General features: G+C 42.8%; 2 protein-coding genes across 2 annotated transcripts in view; both read right to left on the bottom strand.

The window, feature by feature from the left end:
- Positions 1–17,635, bottom strand: part of ACSM2B (acyl-CoA synthetase medium chain family member 2B) — a 38,299-nt gene extending 20,664 nt beyond the window's left edge. The window contains 4 exon segments of the mRNA XM_044391510.3: positions 182–389; positions 3,007–3,217; positions 8,023–8,207; positions 11,989–17,635. Of these exon segments, the coding sequence (XP_044247445.1) occupies positions 182–389; positions 3,007–3,217; positions 8,023–8,199 (596 nt within the window). The 5' untranslated portion in view covers positions 8,200–8,207; positions 11,989–17,635.
- A 1,900-nt stretch (positions 17,636–19,535) lies between these two features.
- ACSM5 (acyl-CoA synthetase medium chain family member 5) overlaps positions 19,536–27,932 on the bottom strand; it is a 33,960-nt gene continuing 25,563 nt past the window's right edge. The window contains exons 11-14 of the mRNA XM_026520211.4: positions 22,821–22,948; positions 22,638–22,737; positions 20,724–20,843; positions 19,536–20,304 (exon numbers count right to left, since the gene is read on the bottom strand). Coding sequence (XP_026375996.1) covers positions 20,194–20,304; positions 20,724–20,843; positions 22,638–22,737; positions 22,821–22,948 — 459 coding nt within the window. The 3' untranslated portion in view covers positions 19,536–20,193. The remainder of the gene's footprint in view (positions 20,305–20,723; positions 20,844–22,637; positions 22,738–22,820; positions 22,949–27,932) is intronic.

Genomic DNA, 27,932 nt, shown 5'->3' with positions numbered 1-27,932 from the left:
ACTTATCCCATGCAGTGACTCGATAATAAACTCTTAAAGTAGCTTTTCCTTCATCCCTGCTTCACACTCCCCAGTCCCACGCTCTGCTCGTGGGAGCTCCCAAATAAAGCACCTGCACATAAGTGCTTTGTTCAGTTTCCACTTTTGGTAAAAACACAGGCTGAGACATGTAGATACTCACCGTAGTAGTGTCTTAAAGTCCAGCCATCCATCCTGGCTTTTCTCAGATACCAGTAGCTACGTTTTCAGAGAGGGGCAGTCAGAGGCCACGGTGTCCACTACCTGGGCCACTTCATCCCCAGCCACGATGGCCCTGGCTTTAGACACCTGCAGCCTATAAATAATGTCCTTGGCTTTCATTTGGATAGTTCCGGGCATGAAGACAAGGCCTAGAGAAGCCAAATGTCTTAGAGAGAACTGGGAGGGAGGGTTATCTTCTTCCCTAGAGAAGCCTGATATAAACAACCAGTGGGGAGCAAATGGGTGAAGAGGGGTTGAGGAAGGGATGACCAATGGGGATTCTCAATAACAAGGCACCAAAGATCAGACAGTGATTTTTGAGCACCAATTTCCTAGGTGTGTTAGAACTATAAGGGGTCTACCAGGACTAAGGAGAGAAACTTAGTTGCCTGGTATCATGCCATGGACAGTCTAACACCCCCCCTCCACACACACACACACACAATGCCCTATGGGAGTTTCCTGTATCCAAAGATTTTCATACAGTAATTAAACAAAGGAAAGGCTCTTGGAATTCTCCAACCTGCAACACAGGTCCTGCTTGAGGGCCTGGTTACTTCTCCCAGACCAGGAACATAGAATTTTCTTGGGCAAGGGTGCTCTTAGTTTTGTTTTTGTCTTCTATCTTGATAAGACTCATGTAATTTTGTTTATTCTTCTCATGAATAACTAGACTTATATTTCACCCTCTACAAAGCTTATTTCACATGCTCCTCCTCATGAACAGCTTTTACCCCGGCTCACTTTCTTCCCACTCTTAACACTTCAGGATCCACACTACAGACCTGTCAACCACCTCCAGTGTGTCTCCACAATGGCCATGTTGAGTCAGGCCCACAGAAGAACAGACACATGTCCCCCACTAAATTCTCCTTCCCTTTAGACCATAATCTTTCAGTGTGTCATCTTCCTTCTGTGGCCTGTTCACTCTCTCCATGGGGCCTCAAGTTCCTATGATTGTTTCTACTTCCTCTGATTACTCCTACATCTTGACCACACTTACATCTTCCTCCTTACTGATGAGAATGCCTGTTACATATGAGGGAGGCCAGGAAGGGTAGGGGTGGGAATGAGGGTAGGTTGTGCAGGCCTTTCTGTGGCTCTTTCTTACACTTCTCCACTTCTCAACTCTCGAATCTAAAGGTTGATGACTCTTGAATTTCTGTCTCCATCTCAGACGTTGTGCCTTTCAATGCAATCTCACTTTCCATCCCTTCTTTTCTCTTTCCCATACATATTTTTGATTGAGATATAATAAATATATAACACGATACTAATTTTAGGTGTACCACATAATTATTTGATATATGGATGTATTATGAAATGATTACCATGCTTAGTTAACATCTATCACCATGCATAATTACAAATTTTTTTTCTGGTGGTAACAACTTTTAGATGTATTCTCTTAGTGGCTTTCAGATACACAATACACTATTGTTAACTATAGTCCCCATGCTGCACATTACATCCCCAGGACTTATTTATATTGTAACTGGAACTTCTCATCCCTTCTTGAACATCACATGGGTACCCCAGCTCAACAGTTACCAAATTGAACCTGCCATCTTACCCTGACAGCCCCATACCTGCTTCTCCCTTTCTTCAGTGAAAGACCAAAGCATCCACCCAGTTGCCAGAGTTTCTATGACTTCTCCATCTCCCTGGCTTTCTCTATCATATGTCATTCATCAAAAAATAGTGTTCTGAGTCCTCCTAATTGCCTCTTAAATCCACCCACTTACCTCCATCTCCACCACCCCATCTAAGGTTGAAGCCAGCATCATTCCTTGTTTCCTGTCTGGGTTTCCCACACCCACTCTTGCCCTCTCTCATCCCATCTCTATGTACCATCCAGGGTGACCTTTTATGAACAGAGTATGATCATGTCCCTCAATCCATCCATGCTTTCCCATTCCTCACTGGAAAAGGATGCAGAACCCTCACCATGCCCCCCAGGGTCCTGCCCATCTTTCCGGGCTCGCTTGCCACTACTTTCTCCTTGCTGCCTCTAAACACACCGTTACCCTTTCAGGTTTTCTCATAATTTGCAAGCTTCCTTCCTCTCTGTGCTCTTCCTACTGCTTGGGGCATCCCTCTCTGCTTCTTCTCCTGGCCGAACCCCAACTTATCCTTCAGACCCCAGTCCAAATATCACTCCACTTAGACTTCAGTGACCCCCTCAGATTAGTCAGTTCAGGTCTCCTTTTATCACAGAGTTGGCAAAATTTTTCTGCAGAGGGCCAAACTGTAGATGTTAGGCCTTGTGGGCCAGATGCTCTCTGTCCTAACTACTCCAGTGTGCCATTATAGTGCAAAAGCAGCTACAGACAATATGTAAACAGGGCATGGCTATGTTCCAATAAAATTTTATTTACAAAAACAAGCTGTGGACCAGATATGGTCTCTAGGTCATCATCTGCCAACTTTTTTTCTTTCAATGGGTTCTTATAAAATTCTCATGCCACTTATCAAAATTGTGATTCAATAATGATGTGTGCAATTAATAGTTTAAAGGCTATCTATCTCCAAAGATCTTTAAGCCCCATGAATGTACAGACCATGTTTTGTCTACTCTATATTAGCAGCTCTAGCACAGTGCTTGGTGCACACTTTACTTAAGTAACTGGAAGAAGGGTGGTATTTCCATATGACGAGAGACCGCATACTATGTAGAGGAGACATCTTTTGGGAGGGGTGGTGGAATTTCTCTGCCATCAGCTTCACAAAGGAGATAGTGACCAGGCCAGGTGGTCAATTACCAACCTGCTCGCATGCAGCCCAGGGTCACCAGCCACCACTCAGGCACTCGGGGCAGCACCACCGCCACACGGCTGCCAGGCTGCAGGCCACATGCCCCTGAAAGGACACTGGCTGCCTGCTGGCTGAATTCCCTCAGTTGGCTGAAGTTCCACACTATTTCATCACCATCACCGTTCACCCACCACAGGGCTGGGCCCAGAGGTCGCTTACCAGTCTGAAGAAAGAGAAGATCTGCTGATCAGGGTGGGCTGGCACACACGCATGTAGAATCAATCCTGTCTTGGAATTGTCACGTCAATGCTTAGCAGACTTGTTGATCTCAGGATCCCCTCTGCACTCCAAAGAGCTTTTATTTATATGGGTTCTATCTATCCCTATTTTTTTATAATAATATTTTTTATTATATTATGTTAGTCACCATACAGTACATCCCTAGTTTTTGATGTAAAGTTCGATGATTCATTAGTTGCATATAACACCCAGTGCACCATGCAATATGTACCCTCCTTACTACCCATCTATCTATCCCTATTTACTATATTAGAAATTAAAACCGAGACATTTTACAAATGTGTGCTTCTACAAATAACAGAAGCAAACCATTATACATTACCACAAATATTATGTTTTAATATAGAGGTAAGTATACTCTCTAAAAAAGAAAAGAAAAGAAAAGAAAAAGAAAAGAAAAGAAAAAAGAAAAGAAAAAAGAAAAGAAAAGAAAAAGAGTGGTTTCATTTTACATTTTTGCAAATCTCTTTAACAGCCTTCCTTAACAGAAGACAGCTGGATTCTGTTATCTGTTTCTATCACTTTGTTGCAGTGTCACCTGCCATGGAGCCTCCGGAAATACCACTATATACTTGTCAGAGCATGACAGAGAAAAAGGCAAATATTATTTTAGATTTATTTACTTGTTTTCCCCTCTCTATGCATTTATTTTCGGTTTTCTTTTTTTATTATGGTTAAATATAAATACCATAAAATTTACCATTTTAACCATTTTTAAGTGTACAGTTCAGTGCTATTAAGTGCATTTGCATTACTGTGCAATCATCACCACCATCCATTACCAGAACTTTCTCATCTTTCTAGACAGAAACTCTGTCCCCATTAAACAAGAACTCCCTAGTTCACCATCCTCCCAGCCCCTGAAAACCAGCATTCTACTTTCTGTCTCTATGAATTTGACTGCTCTAGGAACCTCATATAAATGGAAACACACAACATTTGCTTTTCTGCTTATTTCACTTAACATAATATCTTCAAGGTTCGTCCTTATTGTAACATATGACAGAAATTTCATTTTTTTAAAGGCTGAACAATATTCCATTATATGGATGTGCCACATTCTGTTTATTATTCATCCACTGATCCTACCTTTTGGCTATTATGAATAATCCTGCTATGAACATGGGTGTACAAATATCTCTTCAAGGCCCTGCTTTTCATTTTCATTAATTTCCATGTATTTTTTTATTTCTTTTTAAAAAATTCTTTAAAGATTTTATTTATTTGAAAGAGATAGAAAGAGAGAGAGAGCATGAGAGAGAGAGGGAGAAGCGGACTCCCTGCTGAGCAGGGAGCCCGATATTGGGCTCGATCCCAGGACCCCAAGATTATGACCTGAGCCAAAGGCAGATGTTTAACTGACTAAGCCACCCAGGCACCCCGTATTTTTTCATTTCTTCTTTGATTTCCTGGTTGACCCATTCATTGTTTAGTAGCATGTTGTTTAATTTCCATGTATCTGTGGTCTTTCCAAATTTTTTCTTGGGGTTGACTTCAAGTTTCATAGCTTTGTGGTCAGAAAATAGACAAGGTATGATCTCAATGTTTTTGTACTTATTGAGGGCTGACTTGTGACCTAGTATGTGATCAATTCTGGAGAACGTCCCATGCACACTTGAAAAGATTGTGTATTCTGCTGCTTTAGGATGAAATGTTCTGAATATATCTGTTCTGAATATATCTGGTCTAGTGTGACATTCAAAGCCATTGTGTCCTTGTCGATTTTCTGCTTACGTAATCTGTCCATTGCTGTAAGTGGGGTGTTAAATTTCCCTACTAGTATTGTATTATTACCACTGAGTTTCTTTATGTTTGTTATTATTTGATTTATATATTTGGGTGCTCCCATGTTGGGGGCATAAATATCACAACTGTTAGATCTTGTTGGATAGACCCCTTTATTATGATATAGTGCCCTTTTTCATCTTTTGCTATAGTCTTTGGCTTAAAATCTAGTTTGTCTGATATAAGTATGGCTCCTCTGGCTTTCTTTTGACATCCATTAGCATGATAAATTGTTCTCCATCCCCTCACCTTCGATGTGCCAGTGTCTTTAAGGCTAAAATGAGTCTCTTATAGGCAGCATACAGATGGGTCTTGCTTTTTTTTTTTTTTTTTCCATTCTGACACCTTATATCTTTTGATTGGAGCATTTAGTCCATTTACATTCAGAGTAATTATTGATAGAAATGAATTCGGTGACATTTTCTTACTTGTTTTGTCATTGTTTCTGGAGATTTCCTCTGTTCCTCTCTTGTCTTGTCACTTTTGGTCTCTCCTTTGCACTTTAATATTTCTTGCAGAGCTGACTTAGTGGTCATGAGCTCCTTTAGTTTTCATTTGTCTGGGAAACTCTTTATCTCTCCTTCTATTCTGAATGACAGCCTTGCTGGATAGAGTATTCTTGGCTGCTGATTTGTCCATTCAGCACGTTGACTATATCAAGCCACTCCCTTCTGGTTTGCCAAGTTTCTGTTGGGAAACCTGCAGCTAGGCTTATGGGTTTTCCCTTGTAAGTTAGGGACTTCTTTTGTCTTGCTGCTTTTAGGACTTTTTATCACTATATTTTGCAAATTTAATTATAATATGTCTTAGTATTGGCCTGCTATTGTTGATTTTGATGGGAGTTCTCTTTGCCTCTTGGATTTGGATATCTGCTTCCTTCTCCAGATTAGGGAAGTTTTCAACTATTATTTCCTCAATTAAATTTCCTGCCCCCTTTTCTCTCTCCTCTTCTGGGACTCCTATAATACAAAAGTTGTTATGTTTGATGGAGTCACTGAGTTCCCTAAACAAGATCCTGCTTTTGATTCTTTGGGGTATATATCTAAGAGTGAAATTGCTAGATTATATAGTAATTTTATTTGAAATTTTTCTAAGGAGCTACCACACTGTTTTTCATAGAGGCTGTACCATTTTACATATCCACTGGTGATGCACAAGGATTCCAATTTGTCTTAGTTTTGTTCTGAGATAGTTTTGATTTCACAGATTACCCTGAAAGAGTCTCAGGTATTCTCAGGGGTTCCATAACATAGTTTGAGAGCAGTACTACAAAGTCAGAGAAAATATAATAGTTAATTGTGTTAGATATTTAAAATTTCCTTAGAGTTGTACCATTTTGCACTTTTATGACCAGTAATGTGTAAAAGTGTCATTTTCCTTATAGTCCTGTCAACAGAGCATGTTGTCAAACTCGTATATTTAACTGAACTGGTAGGTAAAAATTTATTTCAGTGAAGTTTTAATTTACATTACCCTCATTATGAATGGGGTTGAGCATTTTTTCCTCATATTTAAGGGCTGTTTGAGTTCACTTTTCTTTAAGATTTTATTTTTAAGTAATCTCTGTGCCTAATATGGGGCTTGAACTCACAACCTCAAGATCAACAGTCACATGCTCTACCAACTGAACCAGCCAGGAGCCCCTGAGTTCACTTTTTTGTAAACTGTCCATTCATATACCTTGCCCTCTTATATATTTGGTTGTGTCTCTTTATTTTTTATTTCAAGGCACTCTTTTTATGTTGGGAATATTAACTCTTATGCTGTCATAGAAGTTGAATATCTTCCCTCAGTTGTCACTAGTTTCTTTATTTTGTTTATGGTGTTGTAGTGGTTTTTTAATCTTTATGTAGCTAATTTATTAAATCATTTCTTTTATGGATTCGGGATTCTGAGTCATGGTAGTAAAGACCCTCATTATTCTAAGGAGGTATAACTTTTAAACAAAAGCCAGAAATCTAAATTTTTATCTGAAAAATTTCAATTTTAAAATGCTGACTTATTATTTTTCAAGATTTTATTCATGTATTTGAAAGAGAGAGAGCGAGAGAGCTCATGTGAGTGCCCACATGAGTGGGGGGAGGGGCAGAGGGAGAAACAGGCTCCCCTCTAAGCAGGGAGTCTGATGTGGGGCTCGATCCCAGGGCCCTGGGATCATGACCTGAGCCAAAGGCAAACACTTAACTGACTGAGCCACCAAGGTGCCTTATTATTATTATTTTTTAAGAGTTCCTGCACCATGGGCCATCTTCACCTAGAGGCCCAGATTTGTGATCTGCACATCAAGGTTATGTCATGGTGCCAGGACCTCAGGCCAACATCATGGTATGACTCCCTTTGAGAGCCATACTCCACCTCTTCCCCTATATTAGCCAGGAATTCATCTATGCTCTAGAAAGGTGCACAGAACTTCAGGTGAAGGCAATGATGGGACTGGCAATGAATGGGGTGGAATTCTAGAAGTCCGGGGAAAGAAAGGAAACAGAAATTTCCACATTGCTTTCTTTCTCTGATAGTGGCCACCCTGCTTATACACCCCTAATGATAAGGACACATAATTTTCTGAGAAGACTGACTCAGTCTTTGGTCAGTGCTGATTTTCTCTTACTAAACTCAAATCTACTTTCTTTATGACCACAGCTCCCTTCTTCTTGTTTTACCCTGGGAGGTCACAACAGAGCATGTATATATAGCCAAACTGTGTCGGCTGCCAGGGCCGGGGTGGAGAAGTATTCCAGATTGATCCACCTGGCACCAGCCCCCTGGGGCTCCTTTCTGCCAAGCCCATGCTCTCTTGTTCCTACCCATGCTGCCTTCATGGAAGATGGACATCTTCATAGCTCATCACAGCACTTGACACATAAGTGCTCAATGAATATTTATGGATGAGTGGGTGAATTAATGAACTTTGTTCAACTTTGTGCCCCTTTTCCATCCCATTACCTTCTCCATGCCAGCCCAGTGATCTATCACATCACTGGCAAAGTTAAATTTGGCAGGGACCTCCTGGTGACCCCACTGCAGAGATGCCAGTTGCTTGGTATGAAGGTGGACAGTGCGACCAGACACCTGGGTCCCCCATAGGATGCAAATCTGCTGAAGTTTCCACAGCCAGTGCATGGTCAGACCTATGAAGTAAAGAGGTCACAGTGGTAAGTCTTTCTGGTATAGACTGCTGTAGGTCATCTGCTTAAGGAAATTCATTGCAACCTTACAGGGCTCTTCCAGAAAGGAATTTGTGGTGGTTATGAGTGAATTGGCACTCAGCATTCAGTTCTGTTTCCCTCTGGTGTGCCATTTTGCTAAAGCACAACAGCCAGTCTAAATCCTATTTCTCCAGCCCTTCTGACAGTTCTATAAACGCCCAATTTCATGCAATAAATACTTTGGTGTTTAAAATACCATGGTGTGGTAGATCAAATTGTTTTTTCCAACAATTGCCTCCTCCCTGTAGTAGGATTATGTGTCCGCATTGATTTTCATGTGACATGCCCAGTGCATCTAGGGAAGAGGATGTATACACCTCTCATTGACTTTGGCTTGTTCACGGCATATGCTTTGGTCAATGAGATGTGAGTGGATGAGATTGTGTAGTTGGTCAGGAACTCTTGCATTTCTGCTTTCTATTATGAGAGCAGCATATCCCAGATAGGTGCCATACCTTCAGCCTGGGTCCCCGGATGATAGTGCATGTAGACCTGAGCTGAGTCCTAACAGCCACAGCCAACACACAGACCATGAGAAAAGATATGTATGGGTATAAGTTCCTGAGATATTTGGGATTTTTGTTACTATGGTATATGCTGACTAATATAAACAGCATCTATTTCCTTCAACGGAATCTTGACTGAGATATCTCTCTTTTTCCAGGCAAAGAAAATTTTAATTTAGGGAGTGTAATATTCATTACAGGTATACCTCAAAGCAATAAAGCACTTTACTAATAGTATAAAGGATCTGTTATTTACCCTACTTATTAACAATCATAAATAAGCAAGTCTCTATCATCCATCAGTCTCTCAGGTGGCTATCTAAACCAATGACATTCAAAATTCTTAATTAACTGAGGTATCTTGAATACTATGCACCTAGCACATGGGGTCTAATACCTATAATTGCTTAAGAAATTATAGCTGTTATAATTATTGTTTTCATCTATGTGTTGGCCCCAGGGAAAGTAGTTCCAAGGCTGTGTAGGCTGGTTTCTGAGTTCCAACATGTGTACCTTGATGGGGATTGCAGAATTTAACTCTAGCACCTTTGATTCAAGGAACCCAGCTAGGAGTCCTGCCAATGGCTGGATTTTTTTCTAGGCAGCAGGAGCCAGAATGCTCAAGGTCTCTGAATACTTGTGTCTCCTCTCCTATTTTCTACACAAACAAGTGTAGATATCCTTACCATGCTCCAAGGCCCGAATAGTTATTGCCTTTGTACATTCTGGTCCCTCTCTCTTTCCATGCCTGGCTCTTGCTCATCTTTCTGGCCTCACCTCCCCAGACAGGCCTCCTTTCCTGACTGCCATCCAACCCCCTTTGACTGCCCTTTTCCCAGCCACCTCAGTCCCTCCCTTTGTTGTGCTAAAGACACTTTTCCTTTGCCCAGTGCTGCCTCCCCACTAATACCGGGCCCTTTCAAGGTTCCTAGGGATTCGATGTGAGACAGGAATCCGTCAAAATTCTAGAGGAAAACATGGGCAGCAACCTCTACAACATCAGCCAAAGCAACCTTTTTCATGACACATCTCCAAAGGCAAGAGAAACAAAAGATAAAATGAACTTATGGGACTTCATCAAGATAAAAAGCTTCTGCACAGCCAAGGAAACAGTCAAAAAAACTAAGGCAGCCCACGGAATGGGAGAAGATATTTGCAAATGACACTACAGATAAAAGACTGGTATCCAAGATCTACAAAGAACTTCTCAAATTCAATACACGAGAAACAAATAAACAAATCAAAAAATGGGCAGAAGATATGAACAGACACTTTTCCAATGAAGACATACAAATGGCTAACAGACACATGAAAAAATGTTCAAAATCATTAGCCATCAGGGAAATTCAAATCAAAACCACACTGAGATACCACCTTATGCCAGTTAGAATGGCAAAAATTGACAAGGCAAGAAACAACAATTGCTGGAGAGGATGTGGAGAAAGGGGATCCCTCCTACATTGTTGGTGGGAATGCAAGTTGGTACAGCCACTCTGGAAAACAGCGTGGAGGTCCCTTAAAAAGTTAAAAATTGAGCTATCCTATGACCCAGCCATTGCACTACTGGGTATTTACCCCAAAGAAAGAGACATAGTGAAGAGAAGGGCCATATGCACCCAAATGTTCAGAGCAGCATTGTCCACAATAGCTAAATCGTGGAAGGAGCCGAGATGCCCTTCAACAGATGACTGGATTAAGAAGTTGTGGTCCATATATACAATGGAATATTACTCAGCTATCAGAAAGAACGAATTCTCAACATTTGCTGCAACATGGACGGCACTGGAGGAGATAATGCTAAGTGAAATAAGTCAAGCAGAGAAAGACAATTATCATATGGTTTCTCTCATCTATGGAACATAAGAACTAGGAAGATCGGTAGGGGAAGAAAGGGATAAAGAAAGGGGGGGTAATCAGAAGGGGGAATGAAACATGAGAGACTATGGACTATGAGAAACAAACTGAGGGCCTCAGAGGGGAGGGGGGGTGGGGGAATGGGATAGGCTGGTGATGGGTAGTAAGGAGGGCATGTATTGCATGGTGTACTGGGTGTTATACGCAACTAACGAATCATTGAACTTTACATCGGAAACCGGGGATGTACTGTATGGTGACTAACATAATATAATAAAAAACATTTAAAAAAATAAATAAAATAAAATAAAATAGTAAAATAAAAAGGATAGAAAAAATAAATAAAATAAAATAAAATAGTAAAATAAAAAGGATAGAAAAAATAAAATAAAATAAAATAAAAATTGCAGGTTACTTTTCCCGGGAAATTTTTAGTCTCCTCCATAGCCCTGACTTCTAGAGATCAGTTAGTGACCCATCAGTCCACAATTCCTGACAATAGTATTCACCTGCCAAGTTCTTTGGGAAGTTTCTCTGGGGATCTCTTGGTCCACCCTCCTCCTGACCAGACAGCTCCTGAATCCCTACCACTTTTGAAAATTTTAATTTAGGGAGTGTAACATTCTTTTGAAAAGAATGCAGCTAATCAAGAAGTTACCTGCAGAATTCCCGTGGCCTTCATGGAGAGCAGAGCTAATCATTAACTGTCTTCCCTGCTGCATTTATGGAATGCACAGCCCCAGAGCCTTTCCAGGCAGCAGGGACAGTTCTTTTAATCCAGGGGACAAAGAGGAGATTTATGCCCAGGACTGATAGCAAGTTCTAGCTCCAACCAGGAAGAGAGAAATACAGCTCCCAGGGGTTTGATGTACTTTCTTTCACCTCCTCAACCCTTTCTTCGCTTTCTCTTTTGATGATTCTGCCTCATCTCCTTTATCCACACTCACTCCATACAAGGTCTCACCCAGTATGGTAGCTTGGACCCCAACTGCCTTGCCGATGACACTCACATGTGTCTCCAGCCTGGATCTCTCTGTTGCATCCCAATCTGCTTTACTTCTCCCCTTGGATGTCTTTCATGCATGTCAAACATACTTTGCCCAAAGCTTAGCACCTAATATTCTCTGCCTCTGCAAATTACCCCCACTCCACCTATATTGTCTTGCCCAACTCAATGAATATTAGCTCTTCTGCAGTTCTGTTTGGGTCATAGAGTCAGAAAAACAAAGACCTTCCCAGGTCATCGAGGGGTTAAGATCAAAGCCCAGAGTGGAACAATATTTCCTTAAGGAAATCCCAGACCCAGGCCTAAAACCCTAATCTCCCAGTGGAATGGCTCTCACCTGCCCAAGCTGCTGACTGGCAGTGGATCCTCAGACCTGGAGACAAGAGCTGGAAAGCAGAGGGCTCTCAGCCTCTGAGACAGGATGTTTTCCAGAAACACTCACCTAAGAGAAAAAATATTGCAGCTGAATAAGAGACGTCTGACATTACAGGTCACCTCAGAACTTGTAACCTCCCTGATGGAGAAAGTGCCCCAATGCCACAGAGCTTGCCTGTCTGCTCTCACTCTGGCCATTATGCACCCCAAGAATCCACTCTTAGAGAGTTAGTCCTTTGAGGTGTTGAACATCAGTGGTTCATATGCTAGAAGGGCCCCCATGATCAGCAGGGATTGGGGCTCCCTAAATGCCGAGGTCTCTCATGAGACTTCGAAATGGACAAGATTAGGGTGCCAGGTACCTGGCAATGACTAATCACTGAGGGCACAAAGTAACAGAGACCCACATCAGGAGACATTTGATATTCCTAAATATCTCAGAATCACATTGTCATGAGTCTCTTTATTCTCTTCCAGGAAGTTCCCCCCAGGGTCTGCCCTAAATACCTCTTGGTGTTGCTGTTCTGTGCCCTCTCATTACCTACCTACAATGGGGTTTCACAGCACCAGGAACAGGAAATCAGCTGGACAACACTTTCCCTTCTGTCCTGTCACTTCTTTTATCTTGATCACTTTGCCACAGAGGGGAGGAAAACAGGACCCCTGCATATAGAAACCTAAATCCTGCAGAGTTAGGTACCTGAGATGCTGTCCCTCTCTAAGGCTCTGTTAAAGGACTTTAAGAAATAGTTGTATCTGCTTGGGAAAGGGAGATGATGTTTTCCAAAGGAATCTGGTGGCAAGAAATAAGGATTTAACTCCTGGTTGACTCCTAGGAACCACAGGCTCTCTCCTGGTCTACGAGGAGTCCCAAATGATCAGATATTCTTCCTGATGCATTCTTTCCTGGGCACCCATTAGAGACATCAAAGCTGTTCACCTCTGCCTCATTTACTTCTCTAGTCTGGGGAGGGAGTACCAACTTTACCCCATCCCATCCATTCCTGTTCACTGCTACTCTCCCTGCCTTACAGCTCTCTTCTGAAGTCTGGATTTGTGCTTTCTCCTGCACCGGTGACCGCCTCTTCCCTGTACAAATACTCTGGTTCTTCAGCTCCAGTGGTGAACAACCTCTTTAACCATGACTATACAGTACAGCTATATAGAAGCTATCGAAGTTCATGGTTAAGGACTGAGAACCTGAAGTCTGTCTGGATTTGGATTTGGCTTCCCCTGCTACTGAGCTGTGTGCTCTTGAAGAAGTTGTTACTCCTGCCCCGAATTTCAGTCCTCTTACTTGAAAATGGGGGATAGTCCTAGGAGACCATTTAGGCATGTGAGAATTGACCTTGATAGTGCACATCAAATACTCAGCACATAAAGCTGTTTAGATACCTCTGGTAGGGAGAGCTAGAAACTGGGGTCACCTCAGTTGCTTCTGGAGAGAGGAGCCAGTTTAACTTAAACAGATCAAAGTGGGCTTTCTTATTAACTCATTCAAATTACATTTTTACTTATGAGGACTTCAACCACCTGCACTTTGACCTCAGTCTGTACTTTCTTATTAAATTCTTCTTTCCAGATTACCTTTTAACTCAGCAAAAGACCCTGTGGGCAAAACACCCCCTGACCTAACCAAAACTACACCCTCAAACAACAATAAGGACTGCACTGATGTGGCAAGACCCTGCATGACTGACTTCAAGGCAATGATCCACCTGACCTTCACTGCCGCCCTGCCCATACTCACTGACCTTTGTCCCACATTTTCCTTATATAAGCCTGGAAATATTTTCAACACTAGGAGACAGTTTCTGAGATGCTAGTCTGCTATCTTCCCGGTGTTGGCCTCACTGAAATAAATTCCTTTCTTGTTGACTACCACTTGTCTCTCTGCCTTTGGATTTTGTCAGCAGTGAGTGGCTGAACCTGGTCTGTCTGGGACACCCAGAGCCAGGTGCCCTCGCACACCTTCACCCCAGCTACATTTACTTTTTCAAAAAATTAATAGGTAAAAGTTTTTCTTAAAACAATGCATTCTCATATAGAAAAACACTTAGCAAACTATAGCAAGACTAGAATGGGAGAATTGGAGAACAGGCTTTGGACTCCACACAACTGCAGTGGATGGTCTGGGAGTCACTGACCATGCCTACTGATCACCTGGATGCAGCAGATTTGGCGAATGAAGGTCGTGGTCCTGGAATTGTAATTAGGGTCTCACAGATGGAAGGAAGCTCAAGAAAAAAATAATTCATCCTCTCAGAAATAGAGGCAAAAGAGCCAACAGACCTGTTTGGTTTGGAAGTTCTGGAGCCAAGTTCCCCTAGATAAGCCACGGAATACCATATTCCCTGGAAATATCTGGTTTTTCCAATTAGTCAACAGATACTTATTGACTGCTCTTCTCAGATGGTCACAAAGGTGACTCATTCAGATCTCTCCCATTTTGGAGGCGAGATAGCTGATGACATGGGAAATGATTACATTCATTTTAGATGCTGTTAAGGTTAGGTCAGAGGTTAAATCATGTCACACCTCTGCTCAGTACCCACCAGTGAATACCAGTTTCATGCAAAAGAAATGCCCAAGTGTTTACCACATTATCTAAGTTCCTGCATGGTATTCACACATGTTACGGTCCTCTCTGGCTTGATGTGCTGTCCATTTACCACACCCTCCCACATCCAGGCCCACTGACACACCCTGCCAAAGGATCATTGTACCTGCCATTTTTTTTCTCAGACCACTCTCCCCCACGTAACTATGGATAACCCCCTCTCCTCCTTCAAATCTTTACCAAAGATTTTTCTCACCTTCTTAGTGAAGCTTACCTTCACCACCTACTTCAAAGGGCAATCCATCTCTGAAGTGGTTCTCCCTTCCCTCCCCAACCCTGATGCAGTATTACTTTTTCTTGAAAACTCGTCACTTTCTAACATATTATAGAATTTACTTATTCATTATTTTTTGCTTCTATCTCCTTCCATTAGAATCTAAAATGCATGAGGAAGGAGATCTTTGCCTGTTTGGCAGGTGATTTGGCTCAAGAACTTAGAACTGTATCTAGCACACAGTAGGTACTCAGTAAACATTACAGTGAATGAATAAGGGCTACAAAGACAGACTGCAGAAGCATGAAAAAACACCACACCCTGGGTAAGGCTGGGTTAGGAAAGAGAAGCCAGCTCTAAGCTGGATTTCAGTTTAGATTTAGATCAGATTAAACATTTTAATGCCTGAAAATGAGGTGTGAGAAGGAATAAAAAGATAAGGAACATGTCCAAGGGTATACAGTCCTTTGGGTGATGAAGAGAGAGTGGACATAGTGGGTCTGAATATCAGTGGCAGGAGGAAAAAAATACAAAGATATTGTCTGACTGTAGGCCATCAAGCCCAGCGTAATCAGCATCTCCATTATTTCTGCCACCACATGGTTAGGTAGGGTCTCCTGGGAGCTCTCAAAAAGATCCCTACAATGGGCAGCAGGGAAAGCTTTGCAAGAGAAATGACTTAAAAGCTGAGCCTTAGTATCCCTTAGTCCTCAGGCCAGGAAGAGGCAAAGTAGGTGAACAAAGGGACCACTTCCTTACACCATACACAAAAATCAATTCAAAATGGATTAAAGACCTAAATGTGAAACCTGAAACCATAAAAATCCTAGAAGAGAACACAGGTAGTAACCTCTTTGACAACAGCTGTAGCAACTTTTTTCTAGATATGTCTCCCAAGGCAAGGGAAACAAAAGCAAAAGTAACCTATCAAAATCATATCATATCAAAATAAAAAGCTTCTGCACAGCAAAGGAAACAAACAAAACTAAAAGAGAACCAACTGAATGGGAGAAGGTTTTTACAAATGGCATATCAAAAAAGGGTTATTATCAAAAATGCATAAAGAACTTAAACAAATCAACACCCAAAAAACAAATAATCCAATTAAAAGTGGGCAGAAGACATGAACAGACATTTCTCCAAAGAAGACATCCAGATGGCTAACAGACACATGAAAAGATGCTCATCATCTCTTCTCAGGGAAATGCAAATCAAAACTGCCATGAGATATCTCTCACACCTGTTAGAATGGCTAAAATCAACAACACAAGAAACAACAGGTGTTGACGAGGATGTGGAGAAAAGGCGAAAGGAACCCTCCTGCATTGTTGGTGGGAATGCAAACTGGTACAGCCACTGTGGAAAACAGTATGGAGTTTCCTCAAAAAATTAAAAATAGAACTACCTTAGGAACCAGCAATCACGCTACTGGGTATTTACCCAAAAAATACAACAACACTATTTCAAAGGGGTACATGCACCCCTGTATTGATAGCAGCATTGTTTACAACAGCCAAGATATGGAAGCAGCCCAAGTGTCCACGGCTAGATGAATAGGTAAAGAAGACGTGGTCCATATATACAATGGAATATTATTCAGCCATAAAAACAAATGAAATCTTGCCATTTGCAACGACATGGATAGACCTAGAAAGTATCCTGCTAAGTGAAACGTTAGTCAGAGAAAGACAAATACCACATGATTACACTCATGCGGAATTTAAGAAACAAAACAAAGCAGCAAAGGAAAAAAGAGAGAGAGAGAGAGAGAGAAATAAACCAAGAAACACATTCTTAACTACAGAGAACACACTGATGGTTACCAGAGCGGAGTTGGGTGGGGTGATGGGTGAAACAGGTTACGGGGATTATGGAGGACACTTGTGGTGATGAGCACCAGGTGCTGTATGCAAGTGTTGAATCACTATATTGTACACCTGAAAGGAATACAACACTGCATGTTAACTACCTGGAATTAAATAAAAAGTTATAAAAAAAGGAAAAGGAATGGGGTGAAGAATACGAGAAGGAGAAAGAGATGGGAACCTGGAGAAGGTGGGCAGGGGTCTTGGCAGAGACAGCGGGTGGAGACCCAGGGAGGGGCTGCTATGCAAGATATGTCCAGTTTCAGTCCTTCCATCTGTTAAGTGGAGATTCTAATACTTTCTTCTCAGGATTTGAGTGAGAAATTGGTTGGATCTATTTTCCCCAATGTGGGTTTTGCAAGGTGACTTTGGTTGAGCAGCGTTCATGTTCATGGTTCTTTTGGTGTGCATTGGAAAAAAAATGAACAGAATGCCAGACTCATCCTCTAATGCATGTATATGCATTATATGTATATAATGCTTAGGGCGAAGATGCTTGCTTTTAAAAGTGAGTTGATTTATAGCACACATGGTATGTGGAGAGAGCCACAATCCCAAAGGCGGCACGGGAGTGAGTAAAGGTGGGGAATAACAGAGTGAGAGGACCTCAGCAGAGCATGTAGCACAGTGCCAGGCGTGGAATACATTGTCAACAGAGGGATGGTAACAGTTCTTGTCACTGCTCTGATTACTGATGACTTCTAGGGCTGGGGCTGCTGGTGGGGGAGTGTGGATTGGTGGTGCCTGGCTCCCGACCGTTCAGCTGCAGCTGGGAGTTCTGCCTTTTTCCTTTTGGAGCTGAGCAGGGCTGAGGCAACTGTGGAGGGCTGGCTGGTGGGGGGTGGGGTGGTCAAGTGCATCAGTGGAGTGGAGAGGGGGCTTGAGGGAGAGTGGGGGGAGGGGTTGTGGGAGGGTGAACAGGGACGGGTGGGGGTGGGTGGGCCTCCCCGCCCCCACTCCCACCTTTCATCATCCTTGGCTTATGCTGACTGCAGTCTGGACAAAGGCCCCTGGGTAGGCAGCTCTGATTACAGCTGGAGAAGAACAGACTGGTTCATCCCAGGGCCTTAGAGGAGAAGAGGCCAGGGATCATCTGCCCTGCATCTAAGACTGAGTGAGAGAAGGGAGCAATGTAACCACAATGACACAGTGATGGCAGGGGCCACTTCCCCCAGGTGGCGTTTCCATCCAAGCCCCTGGCTTTCAAGGAACTGATATTTTGGGGGGCTCATTAGGAATTCCAACAGCATCTGATGCACAACTCCAAACCCCAGTCCAAGAGCGCTAATGAGACTGCAGAGTCAGACCTATTGGGTCTGGGGTAAATCAACAAAGCCCTCTGAATTTCCGCTTTTAACTTAAAATTTACCCAGGAAGGCCACAAAAACAAAAGACTTAAAGAACAAGTAAATCACTTTGACAAGCTTTTTTTTTTCTTTTTAAGGGCTATTGAAACTTTAAGAGGATCATTTCTCTGCCATAAACCTTCAGTGGCTCCCTAGCACTCACTGAAGATAAAATTCCTAAACCCAGTCGTCCTGAACTACAAATTGCTTAACCTCTTTGTTCTACCTGTAGAATGAGAATGTCATCAGTACCTGTTCAACAAGATGGTTGAGAGTTAAAGTATTTAGAACTGTGCCTGGCTGTAGCTGGTGCTGAGTGTGCTGTTCTTAGAAACACAAACCTATCTCTCCCTCCTCAGGACCTTTGCACACTCTGTATCCTTTGTTCAGAATGCTGGGCCCCAATCTCTTTACTTAGTTTACTTCCACTTTTCTTTCAATCCCAGTTCATCAAGGACTTCCTTATGGAAGGTGTCCTGGTACCCTGAGTCCCCCCAGTCTTGGTCAGACCCCCCAGTCTGTTTTAACTAAACTCTTTCCTTCACGGCATTTGTCACAGTTTGCATTATTTGTCTTACTCTTTGATGAGTAACATCAACCTCCCCATTCAACTGTGCACTCCACAAGATTGGTGTCATGGGCTGAACTGTGTCTCCCCAAATTCATATGCTGAAGTCCTAATCCCCAGTACCTCAAAATATGGCTGTATGGAGGTGGGGCCTTTAAAGAGGTGATTAAGTTACAATGAGGTCATCAGGCCCTCATCCAATCTGACTGGTGTTCTTATGAGAAGAGGAGATCAGGAGACAGACACACAGAGGGAAGACCACGTGAGGATACAGGAGAAGATGGTCGTCTACAAACCTAGGAGAGAAGCCTCAGAATTAAACTAACCCCACTGACACCTTGATCTTGGACTTCCAGCCTCCAGAACCAAGGAAATAAATTTCTGTTGTTAAAGCCTCCCAGTCTGTGGTACTTTGTCATGGGGGCCCAAACAGATTAATACAGGTACTGATTAGGTTGGCTTTTGCTTATTGTTGTATTCCCAGAGCCCAGCACTGAGTAGGTGTTCAATAATTATCGATTGGTGGGTGAATGAAGGTCCTGGGGGTTGAGTTTCCATCGGCTTCGTCTCTGCATGGCTGGTCCTAGAGCCACCTCTTTCCGTTTCTGGGTCTGAGATATGGTTTGGGGTCCTTGTGTCTTTCGTGGGCACAACGTAATACACTAGTCTTCGGGGGATGATGTGTTGGAGGCAGAGTGTGGTTTGGGGGAATTGTTTCTTTAAGATAATTTTTTCATTATAATAGTTATACATGCTCACTGAGGAAGCTTGGAAAATTGAGAAACGCAGAGGAAAGGAGAAAACTGTCATCCACTATTTTCAATCCCCAGGAATACTGTTTTTAACATAAGTATTTCCTTTCAGGCTTATAGTTTTCCCCTTACCTTTCAAAGTTATGGTTCTCCACACATATATTATTTTTATTCTGATTTAAAATTAATTTAGCTCGAGTTTGCCCCAAGGCATATTTTTAAAGGTCACATAATATGTTATTGAGTTAATCTACTACAATTTAATCATTGTCCTATTGATTAAACATTGATCTTTTTTTCCTTTTTTTTTTTTTTACCAGTTTTAAACAATGCTCCAGTAAATATCCGTGAATCCTTTCTTTTGTAGTGATTGCCAAAGATGGAATTTCCGAGCTAAAAGGTAGGACCAATTCTTTATAGCCCTGGGTATGATTACCAAATGACTTTATCAAAAAAGGGTCAAGTGGTTACACCCCCACCGGCAGTGAATGAGATCACAGGAGCCCTGACTTTATGGTGACCTGTCCTTCAGAGCGTCAGCTGGAAGTAAGACCAGTGGGCAGCTGCTGAGGATGCCTTCAGACAGAGGAGGGGGAAGTCAAGCCATCAAACACATGCTAGACTGACAGGGGCTGTGCATTCTGGGTTAGTGACATTCTTCTGCTCTCTTCCAGGGTCCTCCAATGATGCCGGAGATGTCCATTCGGAACTGAAAGCCTTGATGTCTATCGGGTTGAAGGGATGATGCTCCAAACAGGACTAACCAGTGATCCCACCAGCTCCTCTTAGAAGCTTCAGAGGCCTATGGGGCCTTTTGGAGGTTGCCTCTCATCTCCCCCCACTCTTGGCTTCTCAATTTATTCCTTTGAATCTTCCCAGAAACCGTCTTGGGCAGTTCTGAAACAAAGGCCACCTAGTGACCATAAAACAAAAACAGTTTGAAATCATCATTTCCTAGAAAGACTTCCGATGTGAAAGAGTCATTACCCTCTGCCACTTTGTTGGAAAGCTTCCCTGATTCATAGTCTTCTCTAAATGGCAACAACCAGAACGGCTAGAGCTGGGGCACATGACCTTGTCTGCAGAGATTCAGCACCATCTCCCCCACCCTCCATCCCCCAAATCTGGTTTCTGTCACTTCTTAGAATAGGAACAAAATGTGGTTTTGGGTGGGCCCAGTGAGAAAACAGGGAGAAAAGGCTGAAGGAACAGCTCAGTTATATGTACACTCATCCCTTCCCCCCCACCCCGGGTTGGCCCTGATGAGAGCCAACATAGTGTGTGGTCAGGTGATTTCTCAGCTCATCAAGTCCTAGAACCCCCAATGTTTACCTTCCTGGGGTACTTGTATGGAGCTGTCACACTTTTCACATGCTCCTGGAGCTCCTGAGTTAGTTTCTTAGGATCTTGAGAGGAGTAAGCTGGAGAAAGGACAATAAATGCCTTCACCACCTGCCAGAAGAAAACAAAAACAAACCCTCCAAAACCAGAAAGAATCAGGTACTTTATACCAACTTTCTGTCCTTTTGCCAGCCAAGCATGAAAGTCCTACCAGCTCCTCTGGCTCAGCCAGCAAAACGGGCAACACCATTTTTTTTCCTGTTCCAGGACCAACTATTGGAAGCACCGGCTTTTGTGGAATGATTCCAGGATCCTACCTATTTCCCAAACTGCTCCCCTTTCCTGAAATAACACTGTGAGCAGCCAAGGAGCTTATTTTCTGATGCAAATGCTTTGTGGAGAAAGGAGTTTCACAAACTCCTCAGGGTCCGTTATTTCCAAGTTTTTCTGACTGGAAAAGTAGCTGGCAGCGGCTTGGATAGCCAGGATTCCAAGGGGAGGTGGGTATTTCTGAGCCTGCATGCATAAGTGTTCGCAATCAGCAAACATTTTGTTGCACAGCTTCCATGCCACGTGTCCTGAGGGACATTGTGTACTTTGACTGTTTCTGCCTGAGCCTTCCTTGCAGGCTGCCTTCCACCAACAAGGAGGAGTCCTGAACTCAGGCACAAAATGGAACAGGGTTTCTAACAGGAGTGGAAGAGTTCAAAGATCAGTAGCTTGCTTACCTACCCTAGCATACAGTTCTATCAACGACATCTTGTTAGGTCTTCCATGATTCCTAAAGGTGGACATCTCACTACATTTCACATTTAGATAGATCTGGTTATTAGGAAAGGCTCTCTCTGACTGTTAAAACTACCAAAAATTTACTGAGTACTTTCTATGTGCCAGGCTCTGTTCTGAGTACTATATGCAGATTAACTGCACACAGCCATTTGTCACAACCCCAGCTAATCTGTGGTATACAAAACTAGGTATACTTTTCCAGGTGTGATCTCTCCAGAACGTATATGGGGCTCCCACCTTCCTTATTCTAAATCATTGACCTCAAAGTTTAATGGGTATCAGAATCACTTGGATAGGAACTTCTGGTCAAAATGAAGAGGCCTTGGGCTGCATCCTTAGTCACTCTGATTCAGCAAGACTGACTTGAGGTCTGGAAATCTGTATTTTAAATAAGAATCCCAGATGATGCAGCTGTGTGTGGTCCAGGGCCCAGACTTTGAGACTCATGCCTCTGGCCCTGGTGCTTCTGAGAACACAGCCTGATGTTGTACTCACTTTCACAAAGTAACTACACTATACTGTAAGATTATGTTGGATTTACAGCCAGTGAAAAGCGCACAGGCCTGCCTATGAGCTTCATTTCTCCCATTCTATCTATTCCTCTGGGACCCATGGGAAGGAATTTGCATTTCTCTGAGAAAGGTCAGCTTATTAAATTTGGCCCATCCTTCTGATACATCAAGGTCACTCTGGATACTTATTCTGTCATCCTTTAAGGTGGATATTCCTCCCAGGTTAAAACCATCAGCAGCCATGTCTGGTGTGCTTGCTATATCCTCATCTGCAAATGGGAAAGGACTCTATTGGCCAGGATGGATGACAGGGCCTGCACCCACTGCCAAGATCTCCTGTCCAACAGTCCACCTCTTTTGGACCCGCTTCTGGGTCCATTTGACATGAAAGTGTTGGTATCTCCTCATTGTGTCCCTCTCAAGAGTACGTCTCTAAAGACATGAGGGTAACGCTTAACCGAAAGGAATGTGTGCCTGACAGTGGCATTTCACTCTGTAGTACCTGGGTGGAGTGAGAATGGGGGAATCTAGGTCTTCCAGCTTACTCTGCTGTGTGCGAACAGGTACAGAACCAGGAGGCAATGTTCTTGGCTGGACTAGTTACCTCTCCTCTGATGGGGTCCGGGCTGCTGACCACGGCAGCCTCCAGAACAGCAGGGTGCTCAGCAAGGGCATTTTCCACTTCAACGGGCCCAATCCGGTAGCTGGAAGAGAAAAACAGACTTCCAAGTGACCCCCCCTCCCCCACGAAGGTTCAAAGGGAGAAAGACAAAGCAGACAGCTTGACCTTGAGGAATTGATCACATCGTCACTTCTTCCCGTGAACCAAAAGTAGCCATCCTTATCCTTGTGGGCTCGGTCCCCCGTGATGTAAAAGTCCCCTCGTTCTGAAGCCTCTGTCTTCTCAGGATTGTTCTGGAAGACAAAGTAAGCCTGTGAAGGGCCATCTTGGCACAGCCACTCAAGACAGCTATGGCCCTCACAGGCCCATGCAGGAGGCTTGGGGACCCCCAAAAGCAGTTTCTAAAGACCATGCTGGCCAGAATTTCCCACTGAATGAGGAGCTGTGAATTTGTGCATTTTCTCTCTTTTAAATGGGAGGAGATGGGGCGCCTGGGTTGCTCAGTCGTTAAGCGTCTGCCTTCGGCTCAGGGTGTGATCCCAGGGTCCTGGGATCGAGCCCTGCCTCGGGCTCCCTGTTCCGCTGGGAGCCTGCTTCTTCCTCTCCCGCTCCCCCTGCTTGTGTTCCCTCTCTCGCTGGCTGTCTCTCTCTCTGTCAAATAAATAAATAAATAAAATATTTGATAAATGAATGAATGAATGAATGAATGAATGAATGGAAGTAGATGTCAGGACATGATTAAGGACAGCCACTCACTATCATCCCTTGGAAGGGTCCAAGGAAGCATAGTTGAATGTAGGAGGGTGAACACAGGGCCACTGGCTCTGTTTTGTAGGAAAAAAGAGCTCGCTGATATTCTTTGTGATCAGAAATCACTGAAGGTAGAAAGTGAGCAGTTGGCCAAAAGAGAAGAGTAGAGAAAAGAGGAAAAACGAATCAAACTCTGATTCTCAAAGCTTTCAAGAAGCTACTACTCAACAGGAAAAAAACAAATTACTGCTGTGTGCAACTATCCAGGTGTGTCTCAAAACCATTATGCTGAATAAATAAAACTAGACAGGGAGTTAAGATGGTGGAGGATTAGGGGAACCCTAAGCTTGTCTCGTCCCTCAGATACAGCTAGATAGTTATCAAATCATTCTGAACACCTGAGAAATCAGAGGTCTGAGAGAACAAAAACTACAAGTCTACAAGTAGAAAAGTCGCCACCATTTGGAAGGTAGGAGGTGCAGAGACTTGAATTTGGGGAGAGAGAGCCCATGGGTGGAAGCTACCACAAAGTATTATAAGCAGCGGGGTGCAAAATCGGAACTTGTAGAAGTCTGCTGCCATGGGGATGTGCCTGGCTTACAGGTGCTCAGGTGGTAAAGCTGGGCAGAGCTCACATGTGACACTGTGGTCTCAGGATCCCCTGGGTCGCAAGAACAGATGGCACCTAAGTGCTGCACTCTTTCCAGGCAGAGGAGCGTGGAAACCAGCTGAGAACAACCAGTCTAGGTGCTGGCTTTCTGCTCTGTTTTGCCAGAAACTGCGAATTGCTCCAAGGTCTTGTGACCGCTTTCCTGGGACAGGCCTGGCAAACAGCAGAAAGCTTGGGAAGAGCCCCCTTTCCTCCCCCCACTGCTCCTGGGAGGAACAGTACTGTCCAACCTGCAGGAGTCCCCCAAATTTGGAGTTTTGAAATTCAGTTGTGTGCCTGAGATAAAAGAGCTCAGACACCGGCAGGGTGAATGCAGGGTTGTGATGGAAACCGGAGACACAAGAGTGATTGACTGCTCTTCTGTGAGGGCTCACTGAAGAGCAGGGGGCATGAACTTTCTACTGTAGGACTAGAAGTAGGGGGGCTGCCATATTCACCCTGCCCATCATCGCTGAAAGCCTTCAAGGAGCAAAACAGCACCACCTAGTGGAGTCCGGAGCTGCTTACACCAAGCCCTGTCTTCCAGCAAACTGGAGGCCTGTTTCCACTAAGGCAAGTCCACCTGAGAATCCCCACAACAGGCCCCTCCCCCAGAAGACCAGCACAAACAACTCACTCATACAAAGTCTACTGATTATGGAGGGCTACAAAGCTTCAGCTCTAGGGGAAAATAATATCTAGTCTACTTTGTACTTTTATTCTTTTTTTTTTCATTAATTTTATTTTTTAAATTCTTTAAAAATTTTTTTATTAATTTTTAAAATTTTTTGTTTTTATTTTTACCATATATACGTATACTATTTTTTTGTTTATTTTTATTATATTTTATTATTTTTCTTTCTTATTTTGGGATCTAGATTCTTTTAACAAGCAAACCAAGACACACCCAGGATCTAGTTTTTTTTGTTTTGTTGTTGTTATTTTTTTTTTCTTCTTTTCTTTTCTGGACAAAATGACGAGATGGAGAAATTCACCCCAAAAGAAAGAACAGGAGGTAGAACTCATGGCCAGGGATTTAATCAATACAGATATAAATAAGATGTCTGAACTAGAATTTAAAACAAGTAAAAGGATACTAGCTGGGCTTGAAAAAAAGCATACATGACACCAGAGAATCCCTTACTGCAGAGATAAAAGAACTAAAATCTAGTTAGACCAAAATTTAAAATGCTCTGAGATCCAATTCCAAATGGAAGCCATAAAGACAAGGACGGATGAAGCAGAGGAGTGAATCAGTGATACAGAAGGTAAACTTATGGAAAATAATGAAGTTGAAAAGAAGAGGGAAAGAAAGGTGATGGACCATGAAGGTAGATTTAGGGAACTCAGCGATTTATTAAAACCTAATAGTAACATTCCTATCATAGGAGTCCCAGAAGATGAAGAGAGAGAAAAAGGGGCAGAAGGGTGTTTTCTTAAAGATTTTATTTATTTATTTGACAGAGAGATAGAGAGAGAGCACAAGTAGGCAGAATGGCAAGCAGAGGGTGAGGGAGAAGCAGGCTCTCCGCTAAGTAGGGAGCCCAACATGGGGCTCAATCCTAGGACTGTGGGATCATGACCTGAGCTGAAGGCAGACGCTTAACCGACTGAGCCACCCAAGCACCCCAAAAGGGCCAGAAGGTTTATTCAAACAAATTATAGCTGAAAACTTCCCTAATCTGGGTGAAGGACACAGACATCAAAATTCAAGAAGCACAGAGAACTCCCATTCAATTCAACAAAAGCCAACCACCACCAAGGCATAGCACAGTCAAATTCACAAAATACACAGACAAGGAAAGAATTCTGGAAGCAGCAAGGGAAAGGGGGTCCTTAACCTACAAGGGAAGATAGATCAGGTTCTCAGCAGATCTGATCACCAAAACATGGCAGGCCAGAAAGGAGTGGAAGGAAATATTCAACATGCTGAATGGGAAAAATATGCAGCCCAGAATTCTTTATCCAACAAGACTGTCATTCAGAACAGAAGGTGAGATAAAGAGTATACCAAACAAAAACTAAAGGAGTTCCTGACCACTAAACCAGCCCTGCAAGAAATTTCAAGGGGGACTTTTTGCTTGGAGAAAAAAAAAACCAAAAGCAACAAAGACTAGAAAGGACCAGAGAACATCACCAGAAAAACCAACTCTACAGGTAACACAATGGCACTAAATTGATATCTTTTAATAATCACTCTGAATGTAAATGGACTAAATGCTCTAATCAAAAGACATAGGGTATATCCATAGAACGGATAAAAAAAACAAGATCCATCTATATGCTGTCTATAAGAGACTCATTTTAGACCTAAAGACACCTGCATATTGAAAGTGAGGGGATGGAGAACCATTTATCATGCTAATGGATGTCAAAAGAAAGCCAGAGTAGCCATATTTATATCAGACAAACTAGATTTTTTAAAAGATTTTATTTATTTATTTATTTATTTGAAAGAGAGAGAGTGAGAGAATAAGCAAGGAGGAGAGGCAGAGGGAGAAGAAGACTCCCCGCTGAGCAGGGAGCCCAACACAAGGCTTGATCCCAGGACCCTGGGGTCATGACCTGAGCTGAAGGCAGCTGCTTAACCAACTGTGCCACCCAGGCACCCTGACAAACTAGATTTTAAACAAAGACTGTAGGGGCGCCGGGGTGGCTCAGTTGTTAAGCGTCTGCCTTCGGCTCAGGGCGTGATCCTGGAGTCCTGGGATCGAGCCCCGCATTGGGCTCCCTGCTCCACTGGGAAGCCTGCTTCTTCCTCTCCCGCTCCCCCTGCTTGTGTTCCCTCTCTCTCTGGCTGTCTCTCTCTCTGTCAAATAAATAAAATCTTTTTTAAAAAACATAAATAAATAAACAAAGACTGTAGTAAGAGATGAAGAAGGGCATTATAGCATAATTAAGGGGTCTATCCAACAAGAAGATCTAACAATTGTGAATATTTATGCCCTCAACACGGGAGCACTCAAATATATAAATCAAATAATAACAACCATAAAAAATCTCATTGATAATAATACAATAATAGTAGGGGACTTTAACACCACTTACAGCAATGTACAAATAATCTCAGCAGAAAACCAACAAGGAAACAATGGCTTTGAATGACACATTGGACCAGATGGGCTTAAGAGATATATTCAGAATATTTCATCCTAAAGCAGCAGAATACACAATCTTTTCAAGTGCACATGGGACATTCTCCAGAATAGATCACATACTAGTCACAAATCAACCCTCAACAAGTACAGAAAGGTTAAAGGGGGGGGGGGGGGTAAACAGAAGGCGGAATGAACCATGAGAGACTATGGACTCTGGGAAACAAACTGAGGGCTTCAGAGGGGAGGGCGGTGGGGGATTGGGATAGGCCAGTGATGGGTATTAAGGAGGGCAGGTATTGCATGGAGCACTGGGTGTTATACGCAAATAATGAATCATGGAACACTACACCAAAAACTAAGGATGTACTGTATGGTAACTAACATAACATAATAAAAAATTATTATTAAAAAAAAAAGAAAGGTTGAGCTCATACCTTGCCTATTTTCCAACCACAATGCTATGAAACTTGAAGTCAACCAAAAGAAAAAATTTGGAAAGACCACAAGTACATGGAGGTTAAAGAACATCCTATTAAGGAATGAATGGGTTAACCAGAAAATTAAAGAATAAATTAAAAAATACATGGAAGTGAATGAAAATCAAAACACGATAGTCCAAAACCTCTGGGATACAGCAAAGGCAGTCCTTGAGGAAAGTATATTGCAATATAGGCCCGCCTCAAGAAGTAAGGAAAGGCTCAAATATACAACCTAACCTTACACCTAAAGAAGCTAGGAAAGGAGTAGCAAATAAAGCCTACAGCAAGAAGAAGGGAAATA

Source organism: Ursus arctos, unplaced genomic scaffold, assembly GCF_023065955.2.
Source record: "Ursus arctos isolate Adak ecotype North America unplaced genomic scaffold, UrsArc2.0 scaffold_2, whole genome shotgun sequence".
NCBI lineage: Eukaryota > Metazoa > Chordata > Mammalia > Carnivora > Ursidae > Ursus > Ursus arctos.
The sequence above is the reverse complement of the archived record's forward strand: the minus strand, read 5'-3'. Positions and strand labels throughout refer to the sequence as shown.